A 25,960-nucleotide genomic window follows, 5' to 3' on the forward strand; every position below is an offset into this window, starting at 1 on the left:
CTCTCGGACAACTTTTAGGAGGTCTTTTGCACACCCATTTCGAAGTTTTTGTAAGTGTTTTATCATAAAGTCTCATTCATATAAGTTGTTCCTTTTTTAGTCTAGTTTATATGGATATCTTATTTGCCCCATTTGAAGATCATTTGGTCAGTCAAATATTGTGTAAACTATAGAAAGGTCATTCTGGGAGATAAACTGGAGAATATGTTATAGTTTGGAGTTTTTGACCAAGCTAATGGATAGATATTGGTCCGAAATTTTTATGGAGTATTGTTAACATGTATATGTGACTATTGGTTGAGGAGTTTTGCATGATTAAAGGTTTTGATGAAATATTTTCTTAGATTTAGAAACTTAGAAACTGGAAGAAGAAAAACAGTTTCTGTTTTGAGAAAGTTTAACTCTTTGGTGGTCTAAACCTATTCTAATGACTTTAATAATTTTATTGGATGATCCTAAGTATCTTATATACATGTTATATTATTATTTTGAAGATATTTGATGTTAGTTTCAAAGATATGAAATTTTATGCAAAGAGATATTCAAATAAGCTAAAGTGTAGATATTCTTGGCTAAATTTATGTTTTGGTTAATTTCTAACCATGTGATCTTGAATTAGAAGCTTATATATGTTTTAGGACATCTTTTTAAACCATGTGATGGTTTGGTTCGAAGATCATATATTTATAAGTCATAGATCAAGAGATTTATCAAAACTAGTTGAGGAAAAAGTTTCTGTTTTTGGACTAAGTGTAAAACCAAAAACTCCAAATGTTATTTTGTGATTTTGGTGACTTTAGTTTGATGATTTAAAGCATGGTTGATGTTAGGATGATATTATGAATATGTTAGAAGTAAGATTTGATTTTTGAAATTCTTGGAGATGTTTTGATCTAAGGTCAAAACTTGTGATTCAAGTGCTTGGATTTTTTTTACAAAAAGTTTGGTGTTCATTATTAGCTTTTTCTAAATGGATGTTTTAAGTATGGTTTTGAGTTTAGGATTGGAAGATGTTTGTTGCAAAATTTTGGTTTAAGCATGAGTTTTGAAGTTGGAAGGAATTACAATAAAAATCAAGGGAAATGGCCTATGGATGTTTCGGCCATAGTGTGTTCTTCATAGTTGTGTTTTATTTTAAATTTTTGTGAGTTGATATTTAAGTTTAGGACAAAATTTACATGAGGAATGTAAATTTTGAAAACTTTTGGAATTAGTATGCAAAATCCTTAAGTTATGGGTAAAACAGTCATTTTCCCACATGTAGAGAGTAAAATGAAAATTTTACTCTTTAAGTTAGTATTTTCCATATTTCAAATTATTAGTGATTTAGTTCTAACTTTTAGAATCACTAATTACAGTTCCTCGTGGTCGCACTTGAAGTTTTATGAGAAACGCGGAGATCGAGGTAAGTTAGCTTTTAACTTACTAGCAGTCTACTATGTATGTGTGCTAAGTAAAGGAACTACAGTGTATGTATGTATGTTATCATATATGTCATGCCATGCCAAGTTATCACGTAATTGTCTATTATACAGAATTTATTCTGTCGTCAATTTTTATCTGTTACATAATATATTCTGTCATGTATTACTGTACCTTACAAGTACGTCATGCTAAATATGCCATCTATTACATGTATGTCAAGTCATGTAATATTCACTGTTGCAAATATGTCATGTTAAATATGTTGTCTATTATATGTTATGCAATGTTACGAAATATTTATATCTCAAGTTGGTCATGTATTTCAAGTTATATTCAAGTCACGTTATGTTACGTCAGGGCTTCAGTCATTTCGTATTCCATTCACGTTTCATCTTGATTACTTATGTATAGGGTCACAGCAATTGTGACGCATACACTACGTGAGACACAGAAATTATGTCAAGTAGAATATATGGGGCCACAACAACTGTGGAGTATGTATTTAAGCAGTTAAAGAATAAGTTTCCATAGAATACATGGGGCCACAACAACTGTGGAGTATGTATTTTTCATGTTAAGTCAAGTTTGTGTAGAATATATGGGGCCACAACAACTGTGGAGTATGTATTTACACGTAGAATACATGGGGTCACAACAACTGTGGAGTATGTATTTTTCATGTTAAGTCAAGTTTGTGTAGAATACATGGGGCCACAACAACTGTGGAGTATGTATTTACACGTAGAATACATGGGGCCACAACAACTGTGGAGTATGTATTTTTCATATTAAGTCAAGTTTCAGATCAAGTTCATGTCAAGTCAAGTTCAGTTCATGTTTCAATTTAAGTTATGTCAATTATGCTATGTTGTACTCCAAGTTATGCTTTAATTACTTATGAATTTGATTATACATTTATGTTTTTACTGTCATGCATGCATCATTAGCTTGTGTGGAAGTTTTTTGTTAACTTACTGAGATTTGTAATCAAATCTCACTTTGGTAGTCTCAACTACCATTCCCCCCGAATGGTAGATCTTGTTACAGGACCTGAAGGAGAATCAGGAGCTGATCAACTAGACACAGTTGACTAAGCGATGGTGCGACGTCAATGTTAATATAGTAGTTAACGTAAATTACTACTTGTACAATGGAGTTGCATCTTTAGTATTTTTTGGATCATAACCATTTTGGACTAGTGTTGTGATCTACTCAATGGGTCTTTATGTATGAAGTATGTTTTAAGCATTTGGGATATTTTCAATTTGGTGCATAGTATTGCTAAAGAAAAAAATTATCCGCTGCGAATATTGCATAATGTTAGATGCATATTAGGAACATTGCATCTTATATGTCATGAACGGGGGCACGTAACCTTGTGTTGCATGTCTCGACGCTTCAAATGTCCGTCCGATCCCAAACGAAATTTGGGGGCGTCACAAAGTTGTTTCAAAGACCATCCCTGCATCACAGCAACTGTTAGGACAGTTCGAATGGTAGCGGGCTTCACAACGGGGCTAAATGTTTCTTTATAATCCAAACCAGGACGTTGATTGTATCCCTTTGCGACAAGTCTCACTTTAAAGCGATCAACAGACCCATCAGACTTTCTCTTTACCCGAAAGACCCATTTACACCCCACGGGTGTACAGTTATCCGGGGGAGGGACCAGTTCCCATGTGTTGTGTCGCATGAGAGCAGTTAGCTCTTCTGACATGGTTGTTCGCCAGTGTGGCTCACGAAGAGCCTGTCCCACACAGGTTGGTTCAATGGTGCTGGGAAGGAGGTGTTTGGTGGTTAAATGGAATTGTTTGGGTTTATGAATGTTATTCATGGACCGAGTGGTCATGGAGTGGATTCGAGTGGGCTGTTGTGCAGGTGAGGCAGAGGGATCGGGTTCGGTGCCAATCAAGGAATCAGTGTGGTGGGTGGGAGAAATTTCATGCGAATTAGATGATGATGATGGAATATCGTGCGATGCAGAGTGATTAGGGCATGAAGATACAGAATTGAAATTTTCGGAATTAAAAGGAGAGGAGAAAGGGGCGTTACCTGAAGGTGATGCGAATGGGTTCTCCCCTGCCGAAATCACTGGTGGAGGCTGCGGAACGCATGAAGGCACAACGTGAATGGATGGAGCACTTGCTGAGGAGGTCGACGAGGGTGTATGTGCAGAGAGGCCATTTCGGTTTTCATCAAACAGAACATGCCGAGAGTGATAGGTTTTGTTAGTTAATGGATCAAGGCACTTATAAGCATTTTGGGCCAAGGAATAGCCCACGAAGAGACAAGGCACAGATTTGGGCTGCATTTTATGGGTGTTATACGGTCGAGTGAGTGGAAAGCATAAACAACCAAATTTTTTTAGTTTCAAATAATTTGGTGGTTGTTTAAATAATGCTTCAAAGGGAGAAATATTTTGAAGAAGAGGGGTTGGTTGACGGTTTATAAGATATGCCGCAGTGGAAAAAGCATGGGGCCAATATTTCAAGGGTAGGGAAGCATCATGTAATAGAGTGAGGCCCGTTTCTACTAGATGACGGTGACGACGCTCAGAAACACCATTTTGTTGAGGTGTATGAGGAGCGGTTGTGAGGTGGCTTATGCCATGAATAGAAAAATATTTTTTTAAAGCCACAAATTCACCACCGTTATCCGAATAAATGGTTTTTATTTTGGATTGAAATCTGGTTTCAACAAGATGTTTAAATTGAGGAAATATTGTGCTAACACCAGATTTTGTTTCCATAGGATAGAACCAAATGTATTTTGTAAAATGATCAACCAAAATGAGATAATAGCGTGATCCATCAAGGCCAATAGAATTGGAGGGTCCCCAAACATCAGTATAGATTAAGTCAAGAGGAGCATGACTTTGAAGACTATTTTTCCGAAATGGAAGTTTGTGGGCTTTATTAATGGAACAAGAATTACAAAGATGAGAAACATGATCCTCGGTTTTTATTGGAAGAGAAAAAGAGTTGACAAGCTGTTGGACAATTTTATTAGATGGATGTCCAAGACGTTTGTGCCACCCATCAACGGAGGTCCTTTCATGCACGTTGGCAACCATTTTTTGAGAAGATTTCACCATTGACTCCGGAAGGGTGTAAACACCGTTTTCACACGCACCTTTGAGTAGAACCGCCCCCGTGGTCTGATCCTTAACAAGAAAAAAAAGAGGATGAAACTCCACAAAAACATTATTGTGAGTGGTAAAATTATGGACGGAAATAAGATTTTTTTGTATATTTGGAACACAAAGGGTATCATTTAAATGAAAAGTTCGTGTGGGTGTGTGGAGAACCAATGAACCAATGTGAGAGACATGCAAACCTGAACCATCACCAATGACAACCTCGTCCGTGCCATCATATTCAGAATGAACGGATAATTTAGCCAAATCTCCAGTGATATTGTGAGAGGCTGCCGAATCTATAAGCCAATTTGTTTCTTGGGCTGGTGAAGTTGAAACACAGTTTGCCGTTGCTCCAGGAAATTGAACACGAGGGCAATATTTGGCCGTGTGACCCAACTGGTCACAAAGTTGGCACTTTGGTGTGTAACGCCGCTGGCCATTGGGCTTGGTCTTCCAATTGTCACGTGGGCCATTGCTGTTTCGGTACTGGGCTGAGGAGTTGGCATGTTGTGAGGCACCATTATTGCGATCAGACCCGTTCGGTTTGGAGAAGCCCTTAGATTGATGATTTCCAGAGAAGGAACCAGAACCCGATCGGCGATTAGAGTAGTTGGCCGATGCTACTAGCTGCTGAGAGGAGACTTCAAGACGGCGTAGATATGCATCATGACCCACGAGAAGATCATGTAACTCCTCAAAGGTGAGTGGACATTCCCGAGCACGAATAGGGGCAGCAATCTCACGGAAATCAGCACCCAGGCCATTGAGGATGTAAAGCGTTAAATCATCTGCAGAGATGGGATGATCGATGAGGGAGATTTCATCTGCGAGGGATTTAACGGTGTGCAGGTACTCTTGAACCGTTTGGCTTCCCTTCTTGATCAGAGTAAGTTCCTCTTTAAGTTGCATGGCACGAGTCCGAGATCTGCTAGCGTACATTGTGTGCAATTTTTGCCATGCTTCTTGGGAGGTTTTGGCAATGAAAATGAATGGGGTTATGGTGGTGGTTGTGGAGGCCAGAATGGCACTTAGGATAAGTTTATCTTGTCTTATCCAGTGAGTTCTGTGGTGAGCGGAAGTGGTGGAGTCATGAAGGTTAGGGCAGAGCTTATCACCGGTAACATAATCAATGAGATTATAGCCGATGAGTAGAGCTTTGAATTGGGCACGCCATTGAGGAAAGGTGGAGGGTGTGAGTTTTTCATTGATTTGGGAAGAAATATTGAGAGCAATGAGAGGGATTTCTGTTGGAGAGATTGGGTGGGTGATCAGGTTATGGGTATTTTCAGATTGGGGGATCGAATTCTCGGTGGAGGATGGCTCTCCTGATACCATGATGAGATTTAAAACTATGAATATAGAAAGTTTTAAATTCTATTGAGTGAAAAACACCACACACATTGCTATTGATTTCATCAAAAATATATACAAGTGTCTATGTTCTAGTTTAAGAAAGAAGGCTAAATTTAAGCCTACAATTTACAGAACATTTACTCAAGATTTTTCTAGCTATTACAGAATATTTTCTTGCATACTTTCAGCCTATGATTCGGGTCTTGTGATCTTGATCTTGGTTTGCTTGATTTGAGGAGTCTTCCCTTATAAATTGAACCTATTTTCAAATGTTGGGATGAGTTGGTCTCACTTTAAAATAGTTTAGACAATTGAACCTATTTTCAAATGTTGGGATGACTATGTATGCTATCAATATTGACTGCCTTCTTAGATATGTTAGAGGATATACCTTCTTGGAAATACTGATATCCGAAGTAAATCATGAGCAGGAAGGTCAGACTGTTGCTTGCCTTGTGAATGGTGGCAATCAGGATAGTCCGTCCATTCATTGAGTGGGAAGGAATGTGATTTCTTCAACACCCACGCAACATTCATGGACTTGGGGCACTGCTTTCTGTGCGCCACCCGTTTTATTATTCTCTATAGTCTCTAGTCAACGCTTTCTTTCTATGGGCCATCCTCACTGCTTTCCCTCTCACAATTCACACTCTAGTTCCTGCAAGTAGGCATCTCTCTCTTCGTATTCCGTGTACACTGTCGTCAATCTTACCCATTTTACTTTACGCGAAAGAAATGAGTGAGTTTTGCTGTATGCTAACAAAGTTACGTATAAACTTACGTACTAATATTGATTATTTTATATTTAAAATTTAAATTAATATTATTTTTAATAAAATTTACTTTTTAACCAATTATAATAAATTAATGCATATATTAATATATAAATGTACTTACAACTAGGGCTGTTCATCCGGGTTTCGGACCGGGTATCCGGATATACCCGGCCCGGAATCCGGAGTCCAAATCCGGACCGGGTTCCGGCCCGGATATATCCGGGTCATGACCCGGTCCGAAACCCGGATGAATCCGGATTTTTATAACCCAGAAATCCGGGTACCGGGCTGTACCCGGATTTTTTTTTTTTTTTTTTTAAGGCTATATACTACTAAATTTTGTTCCAAAAAAGATGTTGTAAAGCAATTTTTTTAAAAAAGATCTAAAGCCTATATTCCATTACATTTGAAAAACTATTTTTTTTTAATACAGAAAACTTATTATCTTTTTAAATAAATGCATCTAAAAAATAGAAATTCCAAAAGCTTCACACTGATATATACAATGAAGATAGGAACTACAGACCATCATCCTTCCAAGCTAAAACAGCAACTTGGGGTTTGTTAACAAGTTAATAGCAAAGCTTAGCAAGATTGTAGTTTGTTCTTATCAAAACAACTTCAATGATGCATTACTGTATTTTAGTTTCTGTTTTTCATGTTTAACAAAAGAAAAACTCTCCTAACACTGTCAATATTACCTAGCACTTGATCACCAGTTATGTCTCTGATAGTGGTCAATACAACATTTCAATATCAAAAATGAGAATTGAATTGGGAGAAATCAGGGGTGGAGAGCCGAGTTCCCCATAGGCTAAGTTTGGTGGTATTGTGAAGATTGCTCTCTCACCCTTCTTCATGGTCGCGACCCCTTCATCCCATCCTTTTATAACTTCATCTGAAATTGAAATGTTAAAGAAGCATATTAGCAACACCTAATAAATGCAAACGAGATCTAATCAACTATTGTCTGATCTCCAAATAAAAAGAAATGATAAATCTATTAGTTTTCTTTTTCAATACTACACATAAAAACTAGAGAACGAGAGCAAGATAACAAGCCATGCAAATCATTGACCTCTCAAATCGTCGATGCTGAGAGCTTAAAGTACGTGGAGGAAAGCCATACTGTAGTGACACTTGAAGGAGAAAGAATGAGCCGTCGCCACTCTTACTCAATGACAATGATCATCAAAGGCATGGATACACTATATGATAGAGTCCCTGATTTCTTAGTAGTTATTGATCTCTCGAACAACAGATTTGATGGAGAAATTCCAGAAGTGGGGGGGAATCTGAAAGGACTTAATTTGCTCAACCTTTCCTGAGAATCTGTTTTCCTTTCCTAAAACATCTCCACGATTCAAAAAACAACCCAAAAAAAAAAAAACCCCACTCTCTTTATACCCATGTTTAACAGAAAAAAAAAAAAAAAAAAAAAAAAACCCAGATCAATCAAAATAACAGCTTATACTTTATACGTGTTTAACAAAATCACAAGAAACCCAGATCTACCAAAGATTCTTCCCCTTTTCATTTTCTACACAAATGTTATACTTTCAACAATATACTCCCATTACTTCTATACTAACAAAACAATCCAGTTCAACAAAGAATCATATGATATTCAGCATGTTTCGTAGGTTCAAGGGCATTACCCTCAATATTACAGCAAATAAGCATCATTCAGTGAAGACCCAAGTAATAGAAGATCCTAAGGCATCTACCAACAAGAGGATCAACACAAAAAAATATTGACTAACAAAAAATACGTATGCTAGCACAGATCTGACCCACAAAGAATAAAATTGATAAGCAGAAGAGAACATAAAGAATAAAATAGCGTAGCCATAGCTCAAACCCATCTATATGTTTGACAGAAATCGGGTGCTCCAAACGGCCCTCCTTTTCTTATAAATCCACAAAAATATTCTCTAAGATTCTAGAAATCCAGATCTAACATTTAGATCTCCATTTAGAGGTGGAGATTGAACAACACTTGAAGTAAACAAAAAAAAAGATAAAAAAACAAAAAAAAAAAAAAAGATAAATCCACAACCCTCGAGCTTAAGCCATCGGTTTGATAACTCACAACCCTCGAGCTTAAGCCGTAGGACCACCCTCGAGCTTAAGCCGTCATCAACTGAGACGAAACCCACAACCAATTGGAACCAATCGAACAACAGAACAACAGAGAGAGAGAGAGAGAGAGAGAGAGAGAGAGAGAGAGAGAGAGAGGAAACTGGGGGAGGGAGGCGAAGCACTCGCAGAGCAGAGAAGAGAGAGAGAGAGAGTGAGAGAGAGAGGGATCGATCTGAAATGGGTCTCGGGGGGGGGGGGGGGGGGCGGCGGGTAGAATTAGGGTTTTTTTCGTTTATAAAATCCGGTACCCGAACCGGATTAATCCGGTATTTTAAATCCGGGTTCCGGCCCGGATTTAACCCGGGCCGAAAACCGGAACCGGAATCCGGTATAATCCGGCCCGGATGAACAGCCCTACTTACAACTAGACTTTTCTAAAAAATATATATACGAAATTCTCATGCAAATACTAATCACAATGTCAGATTTACTGCGTACCATGATTGTTTTGGGTGTCATGAAAGGCCCATCGTCAGTTAGCGGCTTCTAGAAGGGCTTCAGTTCAGGACCCAAACCAATCTGATTCAACTGAGGCCCAATTCTACCAAGTTGAGTAAGGCACTATCTCCATATCAGGAATGATTTGTAAACTCTACTACATAAGTTTTTTATAAAATACAAAATTTAACTATAAAAAAATTTTTAAAAAAAAATCTTACTTTTTGAGTGGGTTTCACATTTTTATAAAAGTCATTTGCTTATTTGGAATTTATTCCTAGCATTATTCTATTTATATTGGATGGAGTTTCAATGTTATTATTAAGAATTAATTTAAAGGGGCATAAGTTAATGAAAAAATGATCTTAGCCAAATATACCAAGTTTAGTCATCTTTTTATTTTCTAGATATCAATTTGCAACCGAACTTATTAATAGAAAACATGTATACTTTGCAATTTCTGCCTCGTGTATACACACGGTATACTATCATAGGATTTACATCTTACGTCTTTGACTTAAGGTACACGAAACTTAACCAAATATTATTATTCTTGTTGGAGTAATGATACACGCATAAACTTTTTTACAACTATATTTTAAAATGATATTATTTTTATAAACTATTTTATAAAATTAAAAAAAAAACAAACTCTTCATTTAAAATATAGTCATATAAAGAATTATAAAAATTCTTTTTATGTATAGAATTTTCCTTCTTGTTGCGGCACTTCTCCATTGTTGACTTTATAACTTTTTGTAGAGAGGCGTGAAGTTCAATGTTGTTGCATTGAATGATAATATCAATCCCAGCATTTTACTCTATGGCATATTATACGTTACAATCTATGGGTCCAATCTAGTGATTACAGGATCAATTTAACACGAATGGTTAACTCGCACATTATGGATTCAATTCTGTATTAAAAGCTTTCATAAATTATGACAAAAAACAAAAAAAAAAAAAAAGAAAAATAAATTAAAAATTTTGTTATATATAAATAAAATCGTATACTTATTTACGTATTAATATTAATTTTTTTATATTTAAAATTTAAATTAATATTATTTTTAATAAAATATATTTTTTAACTAAACATATTAAACTGATGGATATATTACTAACTAGATTTTTTCATGAATAAATGGACGTAAAACAGACAAATCCGTCAAAACAACTTGGTTCCTTAAATCCAACCCGACACTCACACTCGGATGTATCGCTCAGCAAAATCGTCACAGAAGCCAAGTGTTTCCTTATTTCCCAGCTACGACTAGGAGAAACCTAACAACAACAACACTCCTTACACGACACGTGTCATCTTTATGTGGACTCCCCCGTCATTACCTCCTGCGTAAGCAAACCACATCCCTCGTCAAACGCCACCTCGGGTGTATCGTCTACGACTCGTCTTGCATAATAACTTAGGAGATCTTATCCGTTACCCAATGTGGGTCCCTATATTCAGCGGTCGATATGGATTGGGTTTTTCGGAAGACACAACATTAGATCCCCCCCTTCCGAGGACCCTGATTATAAAAGAGTACCGACCAAACTTCCCCCAATAGCCCAATACCAACTCGGCAACTCCGCCTGTCTGTCCGTCTGTCCCTGAAGTCTGAACCAATGGATCGTCGTTTCTCTCTCTTCTCTCTCCTTTGCTTATTTTTCGTCGTCGCCATTGCGGCGACGTCGCATGTGGTGGAGGATCCTGTTCAAGTCTTGATGACGTCGGATAAGGTGTTGGAAAATGTTATCTCTGAAGAATCCGAAGATCCCGAACACCTAATACGGCAGGTTGTTGATGGCACCGAGAACCTGAACGACCCCCGGCTGGGCGCGGAGCACCACTTCGAACTCTTCAAGCGGAGGTTCGGTAAGTCGTACAAGTCGAAGGAGGAACATGACCATAGGTTCAACGTGTTCAAGGCTAACTTGCGCCGAGCTCGTCGCCACCAGAGTCTGGACCCGTCGGCCACTCACGGCGTGACTCAGTTTTCCGATTTGACCCCGTACGAGTTCCGAAGGGATTTCTTGGGTCTCAGGAGTCGCCTCAGGCTGCCCTCCGATGCCAACAAGGCCCCGATTTTGCCGACCGATGAGCTTCCCACCGATTTTGACTGGAGAGATCATGGAGCTGTTGCCCCCGTAAAAAATCAGGTATAATATTTTATTAATATTTTTAAAATTCTTTTTAGTTATCAGATTATTCAAGATTAGTTTTGATGAAACGAGTTTTATATTTTAATTATATATATTTTTTAAAATGCTATCTTTTAAATTTCAAAGTTAGCAATAATCATATACCTGATTTTATATTCTTTGAAGTTTATACATGGGAAGTTGGTATCATTAGTGTTGAATTTGGTTGTAAATGAATTGATGGTAATTTTTATCGATTTGTTAATTTTGATGGTTGTGAGGGAACAGGGTTCGTGCGGATCATGCTGGAGTTTCAGCTCGACTGGTGCCTTGGAAGGTGCTAACTTCCTTGCCACGGGGAAGCTTGTTAGTCTCAGCGAGCAACAGCTTGTGGATTGCGATCATGAGGTTTGGCTCTCTCTCTCTCTCTCTCTCTCTCTCTCTCTCTCTCTCTCTCTCTCTCTCTCTCTCTCTCTCTCTCTCCCTTCATTAGAAAAAAATTAGCATGAGAAGTCGGTCATTGGCATAATCTAGTGTTATGTCAACTGGATTTACTGGATTGTTGACGCTGAAGTGATGTGTTCAGGAGTGATGCTGAAGTACAGTGATGTGTTCACGAGTGACTGGAAAATGTTCATGTTCTGTTAATAACTTAATGGTGACAATTTAGAAAACTTGATCGCATTCAAAATTAGTTAGTTCAGAAAATTTCACGATTCATGTTGCTCAATGCATGCATGAATGGAGGAATGTTTTTCTGAATTTGGCATGCTACTGTTGATACCAATATTTTGTCAGGTAAACATGATACTACATTCTCGTAACAAGAGTTGCTTGTATATATGTAAGGCCACTTAAAAAAAGAACTTGATGTTTATCATCAACACAATCCCTCTTGGATGTTTATGCTTGCGTATGCATATTTTCGATTGAATTTGGCAGAGAGAGATTTCATCAACATTCCACCCCCCCCCCCCCCCCCCCCCCCCCCCGGTGTATCTTATTTTCAAACTTACACCGACTCTTCTGCAACTATGGATAAAACTCTTTTATGCTTATTTTCTAATTTGAGCTGTGTCACTCTGCAGTGTGATCCAGAGGAACCACGTTCATGCGATTCTGGGTGTAATGGTGGGTTGATGAATAGTGCCTTTGAGTACACACTTAAAGCTGGTGGACTTATGCGAGAGGAGGACTATCCTTACAAAGGTACCGATCGTGGGACCTGCAAATTTGACAAGAGCAGGATTGCAGCATCAGTTGCCAACTTCAGTGTCGTTTCCCTCGATGAAGATCAAATCGCTGCCAATCTTGTGAAAAATGGCCCTCTTGCAGGTGATTGACTTCTGTCATCATATTTTTTTGGTGTTTAGATGGGCATCGAACATTTTATTACCAGCATTCATATATCATTTATGAGAATGGGCTCTAATCGTTGAATCCCTGATTTACTTCAATGCAGTGGCTATCAATGCGGTGTTCATGCAGACATATGTAGGGGGCGTTTCGTGCCCGTACATATGCTCAAAGAGGCAGGATCATGGGGTGTTACTGGTGGGGTATGGGGCAGCTGGGTATGCTCCTATCCGAATGAAAGAGAAGCCATACTGGATCATCAAGAACTCATGGGGTGAAAACTGGGGAGAGAATGGGTTCTATAAAATCTGCAGGGGTCGCAATATCTGTGGAGTGGACTCCATGGTCTCGACAGTTGCTGCAGTGCAAACTTCTTCACAGTTGTCAGTAGAGAGTGAATTCTAGTCATGTTCATCGCCCCATATGTCTGTATATAAAAGGGATGTGGCACTCATATGTTAACTTATGTCCTTGACAATTTACTCGAATTCTCCAAAAAACTTCAGTTACATCATACTGAAGTATGTCATCGGGTGTATTAAGGCAATTGTTAAATGTTTTAATGCAAGTTCTTCAGACTCTCTCTATCATGAAGTTCCCAGTCCTATATTCAGAAGCGCCTACAGCTCCATACTGTCTAGGCCTTCCTATTTGATTCCCCAGGAGTTTGTCATCACATCTAGTAGGGAGGTCACCGCCGTTTTACAGCAGGAAAAAAGAAAGTATAGACTCTACAATGTTAACTGATAAATAATCACTTTTAAAAATAAAAATAAAAATTATCATATATAAATAGAAGCTTGTTTGAATATTCTTATTTCAAGGTCACTAAGAATAAGCTATTTATTCCTTCAGTGACAAATAAACAACCAGACTGGGAGGTGCTCTCTGCAAAAGACTTCCAAACCCTATTTTAGATGCACCCCATCCTGTCGTGTCCCAAATGAAAGAATCAACGGAGAATCATACCTACGATTTCCATTCTTTTCAACAGAGTATAAGAATTGATCCAATGCCTTATTCATCTTCATCATCAAACAATGTGAATGAGAATGGATAGAACTTGTAACCGTCTCCCTCGTAGAATTTGTTTTGGAACTCTACCCAGTGAAGTCGCAGTGCGTGTAGGAAAGCACTGAGAGTTTCCATCACAAGCAGCACCCCAACAGTGGCGCAAATAAAGATGAGGATGCCCACTACAAGGATTATTATATTGTTGTACCTGTAACACATACAAAGTAATGCAAGGTATTATAATTTCATTCAACCCCTTCATTATCAATAATATAGCAAGACTGCCAAGGGACTCCTGATCCTATGCAGTCCAACAACTTGTTAAGTGCAGGGAATAATCCACCGAGTGATCAGAACAAAGGAAATGGAATGAACCCGGATAGGGCATGACTTCAATCATTAATGTCGGTGGGCTACTCTCTACATTCCAAGAGTTAAAATAAAGAAAGTGTGGACTCTGCAAGACCTTTGACATTTGACTAGTTAATAGCAAGAGATCATTATTAAATGAATTTAACATACCCCCAAGCAAGTAGGAGAAGTTTATCATAGAATACACTTGACAACTCCGAGTGCGCAAGACTGTTCAAATTGAAGCAACAAGACCAAATGCACAATTAGTTTCCAGATAAAAAAAAAAAATATACAAGTGCAAATATAATAAATTGGCTACTACGAATCACATCTGCGAGCATATGTGAAGAACACATATAGCACAGCAAAAGTTCTATTTGTTTGTAGAGTTTATAAATCGAACTGGATGGGCAAAACCAGCCTATGAATTTAAAATTCATGCAATTATCACATTGTTTTAATTGTGAATTTATTTAGACCTGGTTTAAAACCTTCTAAGTATAAACTTGACCACTACCACATAGATCTATGGAAAAAGCTATCCAGGCAGGCCCCCTTTTTAGGCCAACGATAATTTGAGAATGAGAGGAAGGTAGGCCAGGCCCTCTTCAGAGTTGTGATGCACTCTTCGAGATTCAAGGAGATATGGCACAGTCCAGGATATGCACATTGTGCCTCATCATTTAACAATTGTTTTATTTACATGTCCCTGTGCAAAAACTTTGTGTAAAATTAGTCACATGCGTAGTCCAAGGTACGATGTTCTATTTCTTCAAACTATACTTGACCAAGAATTCCTGTCAAATTTGACCAACATATTCCTTCAAAATGGCCTGAAGGTGGTTCACATGGTTGTTTAAACAAATAGCTCTGCCTTGACAGGTCTGTCTCACCTCCATATTGGATCCCCATTTGTGTCAATGGAACATCAAGATCCCCTTCATTCACGATTGACAACACACAAGTAAGGATGCAATGGGAAGGTAGCAACCTAGCTTTGTGGGACATGACCAAATATTCATGAGGCAGAAGATCTCCGTCTAAGTGAGGTCAGGCTAGTTTTGGTTTTTGGTACAGGCTCCCAATATGTCATCCTATACAAGGGAAGAAGCCAAACTTGACTCCAATAGATCAATAAAAAAAGTTTCATGGCTTGATATGTCAATAAGTATGACCTCTCAAAAGGTTCCCATTTCTTTTGAAACAACTTTAGCCCGGTGGATCACCATGATGTGGAAGATGAGATGGCATGTCGCTGTTATAAACAGGAGTCTTAAATTGGTCAAAAGAGGAGAAAGCTCATAATAAGGATAATGAGGTCACCATTATCATAGCCTGATTATATGTACTAACGGAAAAACAGAGATAGATTTCAATGAGTGGTGAGATTGATGCAAGAATTCAAGTTTGTAGAGCATACCTCAGGGCCCATAGACGAAGGTAAGAAGCTGTATTCGAAACTGATCCAAGCACAAATTCTATAGTATGTATGAGTTGGTGTACAAAAACTTCACCAAACTCAAACTCCTCATGACCATGTGAGTCATGGTTTGACCCCAACTGAAAGGTGTCATCCTCTGTGTCCTGGAGCAGTGTGTATGAGTGGCCTCGGAGCCGCTGAAGTAACAGAACTATCAGAACCAGAGTAAATATAAACAAATATAATGATGCATTATAATTGGGCAAGAGAATTAATAACAGGAATGTAGGAAATTTACAAGCATACATCTTGGTGTTGCTTCTTCAAAAGAAAAGGCTTTGGGAGTAGCATCCAGGGTACAGCAACAAGGGCCAGTAATAGTAATACAAGCTGGTAATGGAACGAATGAAAAAAAATGAAAGGAATGACCAGTGTTATTTTTAAAGAAATTAAAATTAGAAGTTAAGAAAAAAATATAAATATTAGAAGGGGAGATACCTGCACTGTCTTCTGGCCAGCAAAAAGCTGGTTTTCACCCAGATCATCGGTGGGACTGAGGAACATGTATATCATTATGTGGTATAGATCAGCTTGTGAACCAGTGCACCACTTTGCAAGGATGAGAATGGACAGGTAGCCAAACAAACTGTTTAAAAAAATCATCTGGGGAACGAATTGGAACCTGGAATGATGCATAATGCAGCTAAATGTAAGTTAAAATTAACAGCAGAGATTTATTCAATAACGCTCAGGTATATTTTTTTTTTTTAACAGTAAACAAGAATTTTATCGATGAGAGAAATAGGCATGGGCCAAGTACACAACAGATATACAGGAGCAACACCTACCAAAATGTCTAGGGGTACAATAAAGTCATGAATATTACCCCAGTAAAATCTATTCCAATTGAACAATGGAATAAAGCATTAAAGAAAAACATTATTTTTTTATAAGAATGAGTACACCTAGTAACATGGAGTACACCTAGTAACAACTAGGAACTCAAAATGGATGCAAGCAAATTATGGAAACTAGCACAGGCTCAGTCTATGAAATCATATAGAGCAGAATGTTACCAGACATTCAGTCTATTCCGAAAGAATTTGGCATTACAATAGCTTAATATGATTCCCAGGTTCATCTGAGCTACCCCAAGAAGGATTGACATCTTCATCTTCAAAGAGTTCAGGAATGGTAGCTCACTACGGCTACCGTGCCATGCAGGATCTACACCCAATGGGTAAGTGGGGAGCACCTTAATCAAGCCCACTGTTGTGGCATCTCTGCCAAAAAAAAAAAGGGCTTTAGACTATCAAATATAACTTAAAGAGCTGACAACATACAGTACAATGCACTCTGAGAGTTTGAAATTTACATGCAGGAAAGGTCACGGCAAGCATAGGCCGAAGGGCCAAAAAGCTTAAATGGGACAGAGAAGAATTCGTTATAGATCAAGCCTGTGTAGATTGAGAAGAGTGCCATCATCAAAATACAGTAACGACCACTGAACATCATTTCCATAATGTCTCCAAGCTTCTGCAAATTAGCAGAATACTGATTTACTAGATATTAACAAAAAGATATTTTTTTACAAGCAAATTTACCAGAAAGGAATTTGAGCAAAAGATGACTACAGACTGGGCTTTGTGGAAGTTTGCACATCAAACATATCCAAATGAAAAAGATGGCAAGATGATGTCGTTTATCAAACACGAAATCAATACTCTGCCATGTATGGGTATATTCATATATCGTACACATGTATATATTTATTATGCCTGACACAGCTCCACAACTAATTAAATATTTTTTTTATATATTTAAGAAATATTTATTACAAAGTGCAAAAAGGTGCAACCTAACTACATATTCAATCGGACTAACCCATGCCAAAACATTGACTGACACACAAGCTAGCATGTAGAAGGGTATAATATGCCTACAAGATGTCAAAGACACCTAGTATAAGCATAAATGTGACAGTGAAAAAAAAAAAAAAAAAAAAGCATGATATAAGAAGAATTTCTTCTCCAGGAACCAGGCTATTCCATAGTAAATCTGTATACAAAGGTTAGGGGAGAGGGTGTGAATGTTGATTACAGCAATATGGCAAAATTAGTCATGTAACCGAGACAAAACTTCAGCATATTGCCAAAAATCCCATCCCAATATCTGTTCCCAGTGCAACGGTAATTACCAGACCCAGGGCAAAAACAGAATAACGCATTGAATGACACAGTGACTTTCAAATTGATTTGAAAATGTTCCTGGGTTAAAGCACATAATAAAAGAAGGATAGACATAATACAGGTACACAGACCCTAATGAAAAAGATTAATATCCGTTTGTTATCCCTTTGCTGAGCAGAATATGATTTTATACCAGAAATGGAGATCCGTAATACAAGGTTATACAGGCCTGTTTGGTTTCTATTTTAAAAGTCTATCTTGATAAAATTCTAAAGATTACCTGACTAGAATATCTCCTCTCCCTCGCTATTAGAAATAATGTTGCAAATAACAAGCATAGTCCATGCCCCCAATCACCAAACATGACAGCAAAAAGAAATGGAAATGTTACGATAGTGTATACAGTAGGGTTTGCTTCTTGATATTTAGCCACCCTGCATTTAAATGGAATAACAAAATTTAGCACAATTTATATCTCCATCAAAATGAGTTGCATTAACTAAAATCTAACAGACTAATTAAATACAAGCATACATAGACCTATTTTTTTTTATCGTCTTTTTCCATTTAATAATAAATGCGATTCATTAATTCTACAAATGCCCTCCATAAATGGTTAACACGTCATTGAGTAAAATGCTTTATATGAAAGGGAGGGGGAAGATGTCAAAAGAGGACAGGAAACAGTCTTTTCCATATTATTCAGTTACCTACAACAGGGCTATTTTATGATGTACTTTGAATATCAGTAAAGGAGACATGGATATGGTGTCTAAAAATTAAAATGTTCCAACACAGGACACGAATGACAATTTTGGCTGAGCTTCATTAAGCAGAAAAGTAAGCATAGCCCTCATAGACAAGACATATACAAGAGCAACACCTACGCATACCTGTCTAAAGATAACCCCAGATGGAAATTCTAAACAGATGTAACAAAAAATCAATAGTTTGAATTCGGTTGACTTCATGGTAGTAAGCTGCTATACGCATTTCTGTGAGCAGGCACTCAGCATCCACCCCACATCTTTCAATCATCAACAGTTTTCAGCTATTAATACAGAATAAGTGAACATATTTTCAAAAAGGAACTCACCCGTATGCATCAACAATTTCTTGGAAAGGAGAAGTAAACTTGTTTGTCCGAAAATAGGTAGGCGGTAACTCCTTTGTTTGCAAAACCTGGAAAATTGCTCCAACTTGGGAGTTAGAGTCAAACGCTGCCCTCTGCAATGCATCCTGGATCTGCAATAGGCAACACCAGATATTGTTTTGAGCAGCTAGATATAAGATTTCATCCATACATCATGGCAGCAAATTCCAATGGATGTTGGTCCAAATAATAGTAAATACAACCATAAAAGTAGGAGGGGAAAGAATACCTGTTTTGTTGCAAAAACAGGACTCCAACCCTCACCAACAAGACACTTCTTTGTCACATCAAGACTAAGCATATTCAGGGTGTGATATATAGATTTTTCCTTTCTCGCCTTCATAAGTTAAAGGAATATTGTTAAAAAACCAAAACTGCCCACATCAAATTAATTCTACATTATCAATAAACTTCACTGAGCATAAGAAGATCCGAACAGACCAAGGTGTCCCACTGCTCAAAATGATCTCCAATTGTCTGCAACAAATTGTTTCGTTGCAGCAGCCCAATATCTATAGTAGCCTTCAGCTCTGAGAGTCTTCCTGAAACCTAAAGTTAAAATAGTTACATGCATAAGATAATATCAAGGAAGTGTGACTGAGCAAGTCTTGTAGACCCATTCGTTACTTAACGGATGCAAATGCTTCATTCCAATACTCAATCATCCCACAATCATCCCCTAAAAAGGTGTAATTTTCTTGGAATATTGTTTTCAGGATATAAATCCCACAATCATCCCCTAAAAAGATTGGGCAAGAGTAAAGCATAGAAAATGATTTTTCTCATATCCAATAACTGTAGTACCAGAATATTAGCCATAATGTTTATACTTATACACAATAGTGTTCTAGGCCAAAAACACTGGGGCCAACTTCTATGACAGAAGATCTGTGATTTTGGCGTGGGTGATAGCAAAGGTGGACCAACAACCATGACAAGGATCGTGCAAACTTTTGGGAAGGGAGAAGATCAAAGGATGATACCTTTGATCCAAATGGCAAGGACACGTCATGCCATGTCTCCCTCAAGATAACCATTCAGACAAGCATGCCAAATATTTAAGTAGGAACCTAGACAGATGTAAGAACTATTTATTAGATACAAGTTCTAATCAAGCTCAACACTAAAAATCCAGATTCTCTGTTCACCAACTTTATGTTATACTATTTAAAAACCTAAATTAACTTTCTTCTTTTAAAGCACTTGTGACTAAAGTAGAAAGGCTATATCAGTGAAAATGATCACATGCCAGCAAAATGGTGAAAGCTCCTCTAAACCAGATTATGTAGCCAACCTCCAAAGCTTAATGATCTTAGATAGTTGCGGGGAAGAACCATCCTATTTTACTACTATCTGATAACAACCACAATTGTGAGCTTGGTACTTCAATCTAAGATTAACCAGTTGCATGCAATCAGGGTATCTTATGAACATCTGGGTCTTATGACCCAGATGTCCATATAGGTCTAACAAAAAAAGGTTTACAGTGTGACCAAGGTTGGGAAAAAAATACTCTCTCCCAGATATGATGTCAAATCATCCAAGCAAAAAATAGGCATACCTCGGTGATCATTTGAGCTTGTTTACCCAAGTCCTCGCCAAAAGGATAACGATTTGCTCCAAAAGCTTCACATATTTTAAGAATCTTGTTCTTTGCTCTTTCTCCGGAGTAGAAAACCACAAATACATTCTTCTCAATCTACACATAAAAACTCCAAGTTAGAGATAAATCCAACTGTATTACAGAAAACTGAAGTGATGGGAAAACAAATTTTGAGTTAAAAGTTCACAGCTCACTGATGCTCATCTACAAAATAATGATCTCAGGTATAACGCTAGTGCATTATATGATAAGCCATATAGAAGAAGGAAGAGTAACCCTCACTTTTGAAACTTACATGTGTGCATGTGGGTGTATGGGTGCCTGTAAGTTGGGCTATACTGTCATTGAGCATCAAGAGTCTGCTAGTGCAGTACCCAAACAGATTGTAATAGACAAAAAAGTATGAAATCAGAGGACACATATTACAAGATAAGTGCACACTTTTGTTCTGGTGTTCCACAGAAACACTCATGGATCATATTAGAAGAATAAAAATAATTTTTCATCTACTTCAGGGGAAAATCAATTGCATATTTCCATACAAGCGGGATATAAGGGCATTTGTCTGAACGTGTCATGTGTAGCTGAAGATAGTGTCTGCCTCTACACATAAACTGCTAATAAGATCGGTCAAGGGCGCAAACACTATCTCGTAAATTAAGATAGAATACAACAGGTACTAAGAAAATATACCAAAAAAAAAAAAGAAAACGACTTTTTTGGATCCATCCAAGACAGCAAACTTGAAGAGAGGTTTTAACTGTCATAAACTAAATTTAATAATTATCATTTGCCTTCAATCTTTACTAAAATAGGAAAATTAAGAAAAAAATCATTACCTTCTCTCCAGTGACTGGATCTGTCACAGGGTCCTCAACTACAACTTGCCTTATAAACACATTACCCCTGGTAGCACGAAAAATAATCCTCTCAAATGCCATAGACTTTTCCTGAGGAACAAGGCCTGTGATGAAGCCCAACTTAACTTGCTTGGATGAGTCAGTTGACATTTCCTTCACAATAGTCGAGCAAGCTTAATCTCATCTAGTAAAATAATAGGTAATAGTAGTGCTAAGAAAATAAACCAGTAGTTAAAGCTTGTAAGTTTAAGCCTGTACTTGATCCAATAATAAAGGTGTATCCAAGGATTCTTCATGAGTCCGGCTGGATTCATACTCCCTTTGTTGTTCTGTGGCACTGCTGAGAGCTGTGTGAAAAAACTCGCCAGCCTGGAAGAAAATAATATTTGATTTTTTTATTATCATCTGTTACAACTTTACATCACAATGACAAACATCCTTTTAAAAAACACAATAGAAAGAGAAAAAAATGAATACTGCGTGCTGCTTAATTGGAATATAGAACTAATTGAACATGATATTCTTAAATATTGAGTAATAATACTGGGGACATCTACAAATTTAAGACTCGGCATCAAACACCTTGATCAAATGTACATGGCAACATGGGTGGTCACTAGACCTATGTGATTACAATAATCTACAATCTGAGGAATATATATGTGCCCCTTTGCAACTTTTCTTAGCTGCAATCCATGAACAGGTGGGAACTGTGCACAGTGCATGTCTCATGTAATGGGTCAATCAATGATAATTAAAGGCCTCAGTTATGCTTCTTGAATACTCTGCACCCCCCCCCCCCCCCCAACACCTAAAAAACCACCAGCTCTCCCGCCCTCCCTCCCTTCTTTTCCTCCTCCATATCTAATACACCAGTCATTTGGCTCAAAGGCCATTGGCCCATGTTGCTAGACAAGCAACTTTTACAGATCACACTGTTTGAGCCATTTCCATTACCATAAAAGGGAATACAATTGCCATCTTAATATACTGATTAACGAAGCAAAAAAAAACAATGTACCTTCTCCAAAACAAGCTTATATTCCACTAGTTCATTATAAGCGCGTTGCAACTTCTCACCATTTGCATTTATTTCCACCAGCTCTGCCTCAAGTTCACCTAGTTTTACCTGGCGCGCACACAGAGAGGGGTTAAAACTTAAGGCACAGTTATAAAACCATTTTTAGCCAGCTATTGAGAATACCAATGTACCTCTAAATCATCCAAATTGATATCAACTTGTGCTGTAGACTTTTTTGAGCAAAAGCCTGCCTTCAGCATTTGTTCCTTGAAAAAGCGTAATTTACGTGCCATCTCCCCACATTTTTTAATCTTCAAACAAAAAATGAATCGGTAAATATACCACAAAATAAATTTGACGGCACAATGTCAACATGTATAAAAATTTAAAACTATAAAAAAAATTAAAATCATATGAATTTTGTATATAGCTACAGGGTATTTTGTACATCTTGCAAGATGCGCTTTATTATTTTTTGCCAAAGAGGGTACTGTCAGATGAAACCTTTTTTTTAATAGGTAAACAAAATAAGATACAGCTAACATCATCTTCATCTAACTAAGATACATTATGTTAGATGTATTTTATTAAACGGTTCACTATCAACTATAAAGCCACAGATTTTACAAAATCAAATGATTAATGATTTGATTAATCAATCTCTTTTAGTGTCACAGGAAATACACACATGTATGAGCTTCACTAGGACTCAGATCAGCAGAGTCAGATCAACTATCTATTTCGTCCTATGTCATATCCTCTAACCCACAATAATACACCAAATCCTCAAGCCCACAAAAAATTACCCAAACCATTGCAAACCAGCAAGACCATCAACCATAGTACCTCGGGTTACCACAAAATAGAGAAAAAGATGAATGAAGGGCCGACCGCTCAATCCACGTCTCCCTGATAGGATTTGACCAAATTAAATGGTAGCAGCCTAGTAGGGTGACACTAACATGACCAAGGATGATAATAACCTTTACAGCACACAGTAGCAGATAGAACTTTACGTTGTTCTAGGCTGTAGTAGCCCCGTTCAAATTTTCTTCTTTCTTTTCTATATCAGTGTAAGCAACCGTTATAGGGAAATTATAGCAACATACTCCAAGACAATAGAACCCACATGCATTTTAACTTAATGTGAAAGTGATATGCACAGAAACAAACTATACGAGGATGATTTCCATAGTGCAAGTATATACTGCAGTTGTATATTGTAGAAGATGTATACCTGAGCAGCATAAGTCCGCTGAAATGGACTCTTCTCCACATTCAGCTGAAAGATTGATATGCAAGAAACGTTAGGTAGGGAATGCATATTAAGCTGGAGAATATCAAATCAATATGCTAATAAACACAATTACATTATGCACCTACACAGATGCATGGTTATACAAAGAAAGAAATTGCTCCATCTTTCTCTAACATAGAAAGAAATTGCTCCATCTTTCTCTAACATCTTTATCTCCTGTTTGAACTTCTTCCATGACTTCCTTAATAGGCTTAACAATATGGAGTCTCTATTTTCTCGAGTGATTGCTAAATTTGTATTTCTCAAAACTCAAATCCTATAAATGGAAATGTACAGCCTACTGACTACCAAGCACTTGAGATAATGGATATTCCTGAAGCTAATTAAAGAAATCACAGATTCTTTTTGCTACCAAACGAACTATAATACCTGGAAACAGCGTCATCGGCATTTTCAAGGATAAACAGTTACTTAGATTGATGTACTTATTAAAAAAACAGTTACTTAAATGGTCTCAGCTTCCATGATTTCCTTGTAACAATTTCTAGTTCCCATATAGGTGTGATCACATGTATACCTCCTGTCTACTTGGGTTATGCCTATCTTTATATCAATAAAATATCTTCTTACTTATTTAAAAATTAAAAAGGAAAAAGAAAAAAGAAAAAGAAAAAAGAAAAAAAAGAGCTACTTAGATTGATGTTGTATCACACTACATGTGCTATGTACATAATTGATCATATTAGTATTGAATCAATAAAAATGAAGGGGGAACAAAAACAACGGACAATTGCACACTAATTCACACAAACTTAAATCGAACAATGGATACAGTGAATTTCACTCTAAACTGCGCTGATTAACTAATCATTTCCTACAGTATTCCGCAATCAACCTCACTCCTTGATCATTTAAAAACCACGAATACTCACAAGAATTCAAAATCATATAAAACTTCAGCAGAACCCCGAAAGAAAAATGCCACCACTAATCCGAAGTCAATTGTAGATACCCCGGATATACAGAACAAAGCTAGTGTTTGTCCGAACCGAAATCAACATGAAAAATGAAAAAGAAGTGGCGAGAGAAAGAAAGAGAGGGAGAGTACGGACGTCTTTGAATTGGAGGAGACCAACGTCGCCGAGGTAGGAAGCGGTGAGGTGAGCGGACTCAATGGGGACGATGAGCTGGACCAGCTGCATCGGCTCCGACCTGAACAGATACATCGGCGGGCAACACCCACCTCGGGCCTCTCCCATTTCTCACTTAACAGTTAGATGGCCTCTCTCTCTCTCTCTCTCTCTCTCTCTCTCAGCGAGAGCCACAGAGAAGGAAGTAGTGATAGATCGATCTGAGTGTCAAGAGTCTCGAAACCCACACGAGGTGTAGAGATGTCCTTTGTTTGCTTCTGAGCCTGCGCTTCTGAGCCTGCGCCTCTGACTGTGTCTCGAATTTTCACGTATTCATTCTATTGATATTGATAATTGTACAACCGCTACAAAAAGGGTATAGTGGTCGGACCCGGTGTCGAGCAATTTCCTTTTGCCCTTTGCCTTGGACAATATGATTCAATTCATCACCGGTTTTCTTAAAAAGGAAAATTAGTGACTAAAAATAGGATATTAGCTGTAAGAGTAACGGCAGTTACAATTCTTTTTATAACTATTTTATAATTTATTTTCAAAACAATCAATAAAATCATATTATTCTATTAAAAAAATTAATATTACAAAATTACTCTCAATTTAATGTAAAGTTGCCAATTGTAAAAGAATTGTAAGATTACGAATCTTTTTTCATATAATAAATAAACGAATAATGTAATACATCACATTCTCACCTTATTTTCATCTTATTAAATAAGATATGATATATTTATCATCATTAAATAATAAAAAATGATGTAATAAATAAATTATTTAATGCTGATAAATGTATTGTATCTTACTTAATGGGATGAAAGTGAAATAATAATATAGTATATAAAATTTTTCTAAATAAAGACGCATTTTCTTTTTGATTTTGTTGGGAAAAAAAAAAAACTAATATTTTTTCAACGAACCCCCGCGAGTAATTTCGTCAGTGTCTTTTGTGCACCGCCTAATGCGAAGTGAAGGCACTAGACAGGATGAAACTTCGCAGAAGATGAGCCTTACCAAAAGGAGTCCAAAAAACGAGACAAGTTGTGGCAACAATTATTTTTTGTAGACAATATTGTACACGTGGTGCCAGGTTCGGTATCTGACTTGTTGATGCATGATATATCATGCTCCACTGGGCTCGGGGGGTAGAGGCTGTAGAGCACCGAATTTAGTAA

At 37.4% G+C, this 25,960-nt stretch overlaps 2 protein-coding genes and 1 long non-coding RNA gene across 4 annotated transcripts; 1 reads left to right on the top strand and 2 right to left on the bottom strand.

Annotated features, from left to right (window-relative positions):
* Positions 1-7,170: 7,170 nt before the first annotated feature.
* On the bottom strand, positions 7,171-8,886 carry LOC122311491. Its single transcript, XR_006242801.1, has 2 exons — positions 7,772-8,886; positions 7,171-7,591 (listed from the first exon to the last, which is right to left on the bottom strand). It is a non-coding gene; the product is annotated as an uncharacterized LOC122311491 (long non-coding RNA).
* A 1,851-nt stretch (positions 8,887-10,737) lies between these two features.
* Positions 10,738-13,361, top strand: LOC122309723 (cysteine protease RD19A-like). The gene is made up of 4 exons (XM_043123319.1): positions 10,738-11,433; positions 11,704-11,823; positions 12,504-12,750; positions 12,878-13,361. The coding sequence occupies exons 1-4, from the start codon at positions 10,900-10,902 to the stop codon at positions 13,174-13,176; spliced, it is 1,200 nt and encodes a 399-aa protein (XP_042979253.1). The 5' UTR covers positions 10,738-10,899; the 3' UTR covers positions 13,177-13,361.
* Positions 13,362-13,538: 177 nt separating this feature from the next.
* LOC122309722 (V-type proton ATPase subunit a3-like) lies at positions 13,539-25,176 on the bottom strand. Of its 2 annotated transcripts, XM_043123317.1 has the most exons (18): positions 24,756-25,175; positions 23,623-23,667; positions 22,577-22,696; positions 22,386-22,493; positions 21,623-21,733; positions 21,344-21,517; positions 20,463-20,600; positions 19,343-19,450; positions 19,131-19,238; positions 18,845-18,993; positions 18,029-18,182; positions 16,935-17,095; positions 16,636-16,842; positions 16,058-16,241; positions 15,866-15,949; positions 15,560-15,756; positions 14,308-14,367; positions 13,539-13,993 (listed from the first exon to the last, which is right to left on the bottom strand). In XM_043123317.1, exons 1-18 carry the CDS (start codon positions 24,900-24,902, stop codon positions 13,789-13,791), a joined length of 2,460 nt encoding a protein of 819 aa, XP_042979251.1. In that variant the 5' UTR covers positions 24,903-25,175; the 3' UTR covers positions 13,539-13,788. The 2 variants fall into 2 exon arrangements, with proteins under 2 accessions (XP_042979251.1, XP_042979252.1); XM_043123318.1 differs by lacking the exons at positions 13,539-13,993; positions 14,308-14,367 and adding an exon at positions 14,427-15,394 and having other exon boundaries at positions 24,756-25,176.
* Between the last annotated feature and the right edge of the window lie 784 nt (positions 25,177-25,960).

The sequence above is a fragment of the Carya illinoinensis genome, chromosome 5, assembly GCF_018687715.1.
Source record: "Carya illinoinensis cultivar Pawnee chromosome 5, C.illinoinensisPawnee_v1, whole genome shotgun sequence".
Lineage (NCBI taxonomy): Eukaryota > Viridiplantae > Streptophyta > Magnoliopsida > Fagales > Juglandaceae > Carya > Carya illinoinensis.

Excerpts from the sequence above, each read along its gene's own strand:
- LOC122309723 (XM_043123319.1), top strand. The coding sequence starts at position 10,900 with ATGGATCGTCGTTTCTCTCTCTTCTCTCTCCTTTGCTTATTTTTCGTC. Across the intron at positions 11,434-11,703 it reads TTGCCCCCGTAAAAAATCAG|GGTTCGTGCGGATCATGCTG; the intron begins GTATAATATTTT and ends GTGAGGGAACAG. Across the intron at positions 12,751-12,877 it reads GAAAAATGGCCCTCTTGCAG|TGGCTATCAATGCGGTGTTC; the intron begins GTGATTGACTTC and ends ACTTCAATGCAG.
- LOC122309722 (XM_043123317.1), bottom strand. The coding sequence starts at position 24,902 with ATGGGAGAGGCCCGAGGTGGGTGTTGCCCGCCGATGTATCTGTTCAGG. Across the intron at positions 22,494-22,576 it reads TCAATTTGGATGATTTAGAG|GTAAAACTAGGTGAACTTGA; the intron begins GTACATTGGTAT and ends TGTGCGCGCCAG. Across the intron at positions 21,734-22,385 it reads ATAAGCTTGTTTTGGAGAAG|GCTGGCGAGTTTTTTCACAC; the intron begins GTACATTGTTTT and ends ATTTTCTTCCAG.